At 38.9% G+C, this 9,429-nt stretch overlaps 1 protein-coding gene across 1 annotated transcript; it reads right to left on the bottom strand.

The window, feature by feature from the left end:
* Nucleotides 1-7,978: 7,978 nt before the first annotated feature.
* Nucleotides 7,979-8,485, bottom strand: LOC145265664 (uncharacterized). Its single transcript, XM_080121729.1, has one exon. It carries the CDS (start codon nucleotides 8,483-8,485, stop codon nucleotides 7,979-7,981), a length of 507 nt encoding a protein of 168 aa, XP_079977855.1.
* Between the last annotated feature and the right edge of the window lie 944 nt (nucleotides 8,486-9,429).

The raw sequence follows: 9,429 nt of genomic DNA, 5'->3' as shown, positions 1-9,429 counted from the left end.
TTGTAAAAAATTGATTGTTCATTCTTTTAGAAAACTGAATTCTGTTCCGTCTGCCTGCTTCCCACCTGACTACAACTTGGGTGTCTTTAAGTCCAACGTTAACAAATTCCTAATGAACCTCCCTCTTAAGTAAACACTCCATTAAATCTCCACACTAACGTACTATACTTGCAATAACCCTTATCCCTGAGTGGCTTCCGGGCCTTGATAAGTGGTGACCACCGTTTAAAAAAAAAGAAAAAAAAAGAATATTAAAAACGTCAGCTAAAGAATGAACAATGCAAATTAAAAATATATTGTTAAAAAAATAGGTTAGAATTATATGTTGAGAATTCTTTTGTTGTTAAAAGTGTGTTTGGAAAAACATGCATAGCCACGTGAATTGGTCACATTTGGCAAACACACTTCTGACGTCATAGACGAAGGGGGATTCTCAATATAGGAGCTAGAGTTAGTCAGAGAGTAAGTCTAGGAGTCAGCAGAAGAGTAGAGCCGAGAACAGTTGAGTTGGGTTGATTTGGAGTCAGTCCTTTAGAAGCGAAAGGAATAACATTAAACTATGCAGATCCCAAATTTGAATTCCTGACGTCATTAGCATTCGACCGGTCCAATAAATAAAGAATCATCATTGTGTTTTTGTAACTGTTATCATGTGTCATATTTCAACACTAAAAAGGTAACGTTTGTTAATCATCTTGTAATGAACATTGTGTATGTATCTCCACTCCTCTGTGTTAAGAACGTGTATACATCTCCAGTCAGTATCTATATTCAAGAAAAAGTCGGACGAAAGAAATATAAGAACTGATGTATAAATGTCTCTCCCTCATCATTGTTATATATGTATCCGTCATATCTCCTTTAAAAACGAGCCCCCCTGCTATCCAACATGGAGAAGGAGAGAGAAAGATGGATAGAAGTTATGTTACACTTTTGCTCTGGACAATACCAGGTAGCAAACACCGTGAATACACATCTGATGATGTTAAGAACATGAATCACACACACACACACACACACACACACACACACACACACACACACACACACACACACACACAAATTTTATTTTTTCTAACTACGCAGAAAAGGTTTGATATGCCGTAAAACACACACAAAGAATATTTAAAATTCACACAATGACATTTAAGAAATAACGCATCACACAAGTCCAGGGCCTAACATATAGACGGCGCGACTAATCGAAGGAAGTGATGTGATTTTTATAAACTGTTAATGTTACTGGTCTCATAACCCACCAAAGTTGTAAGGGCGCTGCATGATGGATGAACAATAGACCAGCTGTCTCCATCTGATGCGGTTGTGGGCGAGTATCTGGGTAACATCAAAGCTTTCCATATCCAAGCATATTTTGGTTGACCTTCTCCGGATGTAGCTTGACGAACTCAAGAATCTTTCTGTCGAATTCGCGAATCGACACGAAATTTCGAACGGAAGTTATCATAACCAATATTCATACAAAATGTCAGCCAGATCAGTCCAGTACTTCCCAAGAAAAAGTCGGAGGAAAAGACAAAAAAGTAAAGGAAATATAATGTAGCGTTACTGGTGCGCCTGCAGTAAAAGAAAATTGCAAAAAAAAACAAAAAAAAACAATGGCACAATTGTTGAAAAAATATGTACTCTTTACTAAGATAATTCGCCGCATCATAAGTCGATAGCAATGATATTAAATCTACTACTGGTTCTGCATCTACTATATTCTCAAAATTTCGTTCCCATTCACTACTGGCTGGTTTTAGACCTCAAAAGAATGCTCCAGGGAAAGATATTAAGCTCTGATGAGTAAATAAAGCTGGGGCCTATTTTGCAGCTAAAAACAAATCGTTCTACAATAACAAAAAAAAAATGACATTTAATTGTTAGGGAAATGTTAAAATCAATGTATCACTCTAAAAGGGGATTACGTTAATAGATGAAGTTGAATTTTTTTAAATTAAACAACTTGTATTCCTACGCCAAGAAATTTAATTGGTTGATGGATCAATTACTTCACTGTAAAACAACTATTTACATCAAAAGAAAATAGTACGCCAAAAATATTTTACTGTTACACTCCCGTATCTGCCGCTATGATTGGGGATGGTAGAAGTTGTAAGGGTACCATTAATGGGTGAAATCCATGGATCAAATAGAGTTTTTCTTTACATCAAGAATATATTATACAAAGTGCAGTTATTTGTGTGCATGTTTGTATGTTCAGCTAAAAGTCTAAAACTACTAGCCAAAGACCCACAAAGTTTATATTTTCTTTCATTGAAGAGAAAGAGATTTAACTCCAATGAATAGGGGGTGCATTTTGCAGATAAAAACAAATTCTTCTACAAAAAAAAGGCATTGAATTATTAGGTTAGTGTGAAAATAATGTCGTTTTTATCAGATATATATACGTTAAAACAACGACATTATTTTTGCACCAACCTAATATTAGAGAAGGGTTAGAACGAGTATATCACCCGAGAAGGAGATTGCATTAACGGGTGAAGTCAATTTCTTTTTCTGAATGGTTGTTTTATTATTTAGGTTAAAAGTTTATTGAGTGGCGTGTTTCTCAGCAACTATATTTTAGATTTTGTTTTCAGGCTTTGTTCAATTGCTTGGCGGAGGTTTCTATAATGTTGTCACTAACTAGACAAACATGTCCTGAAATATGAGACGTATTTGAGCGAATTTCGTCTGAACTTATTCAATTCTTTTCAACCGATTTTTACGAGATAAAGAAATCGAATCAGTGACAACGAATTTTGTTGATTTATGTATTTAAGCTTTGAGAGCGATACATGCTTCCCAAGTATTTCAATTGTCAGATGAATTGAATTTCGTTGTAATACACTTCTCGCAGGGAATCTACATAATTATATGGCGTTAAATATTGTGATTATACAGTCAAAATAAAATAATGAAAATAAGAAAAGATCATGAATTTATGGTTGGTTGTTTTTGTTTTACGGCATATCAACACTTTTTAGGTTATTTAATGCCGAATCCAATGATTTGGAAGAAAAATCTTTTGATAGAATATATTTCCTTTTTTCAAGTCAGTTGCTATTTAACTCATAGTTGGGACCCCAATAGGTACTATTACTCCGGGTCAGAGTGGACCTGGGAGCAATGGCAATTAAAGGGTGGCTCCACACTCCCCAAATCCTGCTGGGACCTCACCATCAGATATAGTTTAAGGTCATATCCATGTATGCATGTTTGTATTTGTACATTTTTTTTCACTCTTTTTGGCCCGAAACAAGGTATAGTGTCACTTGAACGTAAAGGGCTACGATTTGTGACATTTGTGATATTGTTAGATGGGGGGTCCATATTAGAGAGAGAGAGAGAGAGAGACGAATGGGGACATTCATATTTACTAGAGACGGCGGACATGTGATTGATGAGGGGGAGAAGGGAGAGGAGAACGACATTTATACATTTTACTAGATTCTTAACATAGCGACTGAAAGATGGGGGGAAAGGTGGTGATCAGTTCTTCTACACAGAGAAGAGGGGGATAGTCATTACTTAGATGGAGAAGGGGACACATTTCTTGGACTGGGTTATACATAAAGATGAGTGGACACAATGTTCATATAAAGATGAAAGGACACATTACCTTCTGTTGTAGAATGAAGATATGATGTGTTCTTTTATTACATTCGACCGGTTGCAATGATGTTTACATCCAAGAATTCAAAGATAACTACATAATTAAAACTTCCTCCCTCGCTTCCAAAGGGAGACTGCCTTCTCTGACGATGTCAGCTCTGTCTCTAACTCGACTCTCGACCCTGTCTGTCTAAAACTAGCAAACTATATTGAGAATTCATTTCTCCATGACGTCATACGTCTGTCTGGCCACGTGATCGGTCTACGTGGCCTAAACATGCGTTGTTTGGCACGTTTCCAAACCACTTTTGCAGACAATGGATTTTCTCTAACCTATTTTTCGACCTAACTTATTTTTCAACATATTTGAATTTGCTATTTTTCGTTCTTCTAACTGACCTTATTTTAATTCAGTTTTCATAAAAAAGAATTGGACAATCAAAATTCCTTTTACTGAAACATATCTACTATTTTATCTTAATTTGAACCATGCGAATTCCTTCCTGAATCTATTTCCGAACCTTGCTTACCAGGTTCGAATCTCGGTCTATCTAATCTCATTTTCACTCATCTAATGTTTTTCTTACTTACAAGAAAAGGTAGACCTTTCTTGTAACAACATGACTAACAGAGGACTTTGGGGGGTGGAACAGGAAGGTGCCTATTAACATTACATTAAAACTTCTGCATAGTCATGGCAGCAGGAAACATGGAGTGAGTTCCAAAATCAAGCAGTCCAATGAAAAAAAAATATTAGAGTACAGGGTGGAACGATAAAATTGTCGCCCTAGAAAATATGACATGATTTCATTTTCGTTTGATGAAAACTGGTTTATATTTTTGTTGCAGACCATCATCTAGTTGGCCAGTTGTGTACAAATCCCAGGAATGATAGGACCCTTTTATGATGTCTGAAAGTGCGAGCGAGATCAGAAATGTGCTGCTGTACAACTCATGCTCTCTACCGATTCAAGTTATAATAACAGGACCATTGCCAGCACTCTCAAAATACAAATCCTGACAGTTCAACGCTTGAAGGCACATCTCAACGCATCGGACGACTCACGGTTATGGTCTTTGGTATCGTGTGAAGTGAAAGCCACATCAGGCCACCTCACATCTTCGAAGTCGGCTTGAAAGTCCACACCAAAGTGTACCTGGATGTGCTGAAGAGTGTGGTGATACCCTGGTACAATCAGGTGTTCGCTGGGTGTGACACCAGGACTCAGTGCCAGCCCACAAGTCCAAAGAGACCCAGGTTTGGGTTCAGAAGGAGGGCTACGGCTTTGTACCCATCTCTGACTGGCTTCCCACCCCTCGACCTGAACCCGCTGGACTACTCTGTTTGGTCATACACCGAGAACATCACCAACACGACGTCTCACAACACCAAAGCCAGCCTGATCATCGCCATCTGCCGAGTATTTGTCGAGCTCCCACCAGCACTTGTGGAAAAGGCATGCTCCCAGTTCCGGACCCGTATCAAGGCAGTGTTTGAGGCTGAAGAGATATCAGCTCTACTACATAATCAAGTTACCTGAATTGATTTTTTTCAATAAAAGTTTGAAAATAAAGTTGTAGTAAGTAAGACACTCTATCAAAACCCCCAATACTAATGATTACTACAATACTATCTCATTGATTACTGTACACACAATAACCCTTATCCCTGAGTGGCCTTCGGGCCTTGATAAGTGGTGACCTCCCATACCGCCCCTTAAGTAAGACACTCTATCAAAAGCCCCAATACTAATGATTACTACAATACTATCTCATTGATTACTGTACTCGCAATAACCCTTATCCCTGAGTGGCCTTCGGGCCTTAATAAGAGGTGACCACCCATACCGCCTCCTTAAGTAAGACACTCTATCAAAACCCCCAATATTAATGAATACTACAATACTATCTCATTGATTACTGTACACGCAATAAACCTTATCCCTGAGTGGCCTTCGGGCCTTGATAAGTGGTGACCCCTCATACCGCCCCTTAAGTAAGACACTCTATCCAAACCCCCAATACTAATGATTACTACAATATTATCTCATTGATTACTGTACTCGCAATAACCCTTATCCCTGAGTGGCCTTCGGGCCTTGATAAGTGGTGACCCCCATGTAAAAAAAGTGTTGTTTTCTTTAGGGGGGACACTTTTATCGTTCTACTCTGTAGAAGGCTTTCCAGCATCTAATGACATCTACAGTGAAAAGGTGGGATTTTGCTGATTGTTACACCAGAAGTTGGGAAGGTTTTGGAAGTATTTATGTCGAGGGGGCATTATGCTACGAGTTCGTCAGAGCTCATTGCATTAAAGTACTTGTAAATTTACGGCGATGGAACAGGGTTGGAGCTTGACCGATAGTGTGGAACTTATTAGATTTAAGACTCTTTTTTGAACACTGTATAATAAGAAAAAGACCAGTGGTAGATGTATCAGTGTAGATATGGCAATAATACTCCATGCATGCGAGAATTCTGGCTTTTGAAAGATATGGGACCTTCTGTGGTGGGAGCAATTTCTAACACGGTAGAGGGAGCCTGTCTTCTTTGTCCTCAACTTATTTATATCCTATTACACTACTTGTGTGATATGCAACAAAAATGCAGGTCAATTGCTACCCCAAAAAAAGGATACGGCTGTACACAAAAAGGCTTGTAGACTAATGCTTTTAAGAAGATCAGAAGAGTAATGACAAGTGCTGATTCTGCCTCAAAAAAGTAGAGTGTGAACCACCTGACATCTAATCATAAGGTTCTGCGCATAGGATGGTTACCATATAATGCAACATAATGGAGCATATAAATATCACCACTGGACCAGTTGAATATTAAATGAAGCAGCATATTGTTAGAGAATGGAGAGAGAGAGAGAGAGAGAGAGAGATAGAGAGAGAGGGGGGGGAGGGAGAGTGTGAATTACAGTGTAGACACGTTGACAGGAAGTTAAGATCAGCTGATTGGATTGCGTGTGAGTCATGTGATCAGGTTAGCTGAATCGAGGAGATTTGATTTGGACTTAGAACCGAACGGACGGCTTCGCTGTTGTCTCCTCCCCTTCGCTGGTGGTGGGGAACGAACGCTGACGTGGTAGAAATAAGACCTAGAAGAAAACAACACAGGCTAAATTCACTTTCCACCTTCTGCAAAACATCTAGGAAAGTGAAATAAACTATAGAACCGATTTCTTGTCATGGTGTGAAATAAATCTTCGTCCCCAAAAACAGGTATCAATTCTCCCTCCCAGACGAGAATTTCCAGATGGACCAACGAAGAAGCAGAGGTATGTGAAAATGCATGTCACACACATATTCGCACTTAACAGCATATGAACATATGTAATAGAAAGACCATTAGACGATCACACACGCAACGTAATAATCCTTTATAAATGGACACGTTTTAATATATAACCTCCATTCCAATTTCAACCGGTCCTGGATATGACCTTAAACTATATCCGATGGTGAGGGCCCCAGCTTGCAGGCCTTAGGGAGAGTGGAGCCACCCTTTAATTGCCATTGCTCCCAGGTCCACTCTGACCCGGAGTGGTAGCACCTGTTAGAGTCCCAACTATGGGTTAAATAGAGTACGACTTTAAAAAAAAATATACTATATTAAAAAAATCGTTCTCAAAATCACCAGATTCGGCATTAAATAACCTGAAAAGGGTTGATATGCCGTAAAACAAAACAACCAACCAACCAGTTTCAACCAATATAAAACAAACGCTCATTTTATGACACAACCTAACAATATCCTGTGAACATATCCGGGATGTTGAGGTAAAATGGGCACTTTTTTTACATTTTTTGTATTTATTAACAGTCTCTGAAATATTCATGGTAAAAAAGTTAGACCAAAATAACATTTCATATCCCTGCAAATATCTTGCGGGAGCTTTTCTTTCTCAGAACAGCTATTCTTATAAAAAATTTGATTTGGGAATCATTAGTAGAAGTACCCAACTTACCCCAAGCTTGGGGTAAGATGGACATTCTACTATTTACAAGCTAGCATGCTGTAAACTCCTAAAAAAGGAAGTAGACTTGAACTTTATTAAGAGAGAATATCTCCTTAACCATCACTTGGCTACAAAATTTCGCTTCTAGAGCAGCAACACAACATCTTGAAATGCAGTTTCCTCTTACTTTACTCTGTAAATACTTAGCTGTTGTACGGATAAATGCCAGTTTTACTGAAGCCAGCAGTTGCATTTGCTTGTGTCACAGCAATCATCTGTGCCTGGCAGACAAGTTGGGGAAAGTCATAAATCGTAACAGTTCTTCCTGGGTTTGAACGTAGCCACGCATCCATTGCGAGGTTGAATGTAGTTTTGAAAGGACCAAATATGGATCTATCAAGAGTCTGCAGACGATTTGAAGTGTGGGGTTGGAATAGTTAGCATAACAATCCCATGCTCCTTGGCCAAATTAATAGTCTCCAAACTGCAACGAGAGCCATGATTGTCGAGAATCATCAGAACAGGTTCTGATTTTGTGCAATGTACATGCTTAATGAAATGGTGCATGTACTGGATGAAGGCAGATTCATCAATCCACCCTGACTGTCTAGCTGTATCAGTAGAACCAGGTGGTGCTCCATTTATGAAGTGCTCATTATAATTCACTCGTGGAAAAATAAACGTAGGCGGGACACACTGTCCTGTTGCAGAAACGGCATAAACAACTGTCTCAAGGCAACCTTTCTCAGTAGACGTTATGCTGCCAACCCGCTTGTGTCCCTTAGCTGCGACAACTGCTTTGGGTGTTTGGGCAGTTGTGCACCCAGTCTCATCCACATTATAAATTTGACAAGGGATAAAATTGTACTTGTCCATTAGGTTGGCCAAATTATCAAAAACCATGTTGACAACAGGTTTGTTAAAGGCAGATGCAAATGATGTAGCTTCAGGCTTTCGGATAGACAGCTGATTGCGATCACTAAAACTTAGCTACCAGTCCCAACCAGCTTTCTTTTTCTCTCTCCAATTCAAAGGCATTTGATGATCATTCCGATGTGCATACCCATAAGCCAGCTCCTGACACTTAGTGACACTGAAGCCATGAAACATATTTGGCAATAACTTGATATGTGCAGCCAGATCTTCTTCCATTTCATGAGAAAAAAGCCATCTTGTTCTTTTTTAATGCATCGTAGCTGTAATCAACATTGTTGCCTTCCTGATATTTCTTAGAATATATTTGAAGTGTCATTCTTGGCACAGCGGATTGTTTTGCCATTGTTGAAACTTTTCCTTCCTCCATGACCGCACATGCACGCCTCATCGCATCTTCTGAAGTCTTTCCACGGTCTGTCTTGCGTCTGTAATTGCGTGGCATCGTCAGGGAAATTGCTTTTTGCTTGTAGCTGCATAAGAGAGAAACTGTCATTATCAGGGAAATCTTCAAAGGGCAGGGTAATCAAAAGAACATTAAAACAGTCATATCTAGCATGCGATGGACATAGCAACAACTTTTGTGAAAAAACAGAACTAACACTTTGATATTGAGAAACTTTGACTACTTTACAAAATGCATAATTTAGATACAAACAATTTTGATTTCATGACATGACCATAAGCAAAAGAAAGCTAACTTCCGAAAACTTAAGCTTAATAGCATGCCATGACTATGCTACTACCTAGTAGCAGCAATGTCATGCCAAAAAGGGCTCAATGATGTTAAACAATCCTATCAACAAGGGAGTTTTCCAAGGATTATTGGGCATCCATCCATCACGTGTTGCCCTACATACTTACCTATGTGCCAGCAAGTGTTAAAGCAATGCCTGGGAGGTCATCAAATTTAG

Source organism: Euprymna scolopes, chromosome 40 (assembly GCF_053919585.1).
Source record: "Euprymna scolopes isolate OS-2025 chromosome 40, ASM5391958v1, whole genome shotgun sequence".
NCBI lineage: Eukaryota > Metazoa > Mollusca > Cephalopoda > Sepiida > Sepiolidae > Euprymna > Euprymna scolopes.
The sequence above is the reverse complement of the archived record's forward strand: the minus strand, read 5'-3'. Positions and strand labels throughout refer to the sequence as shown.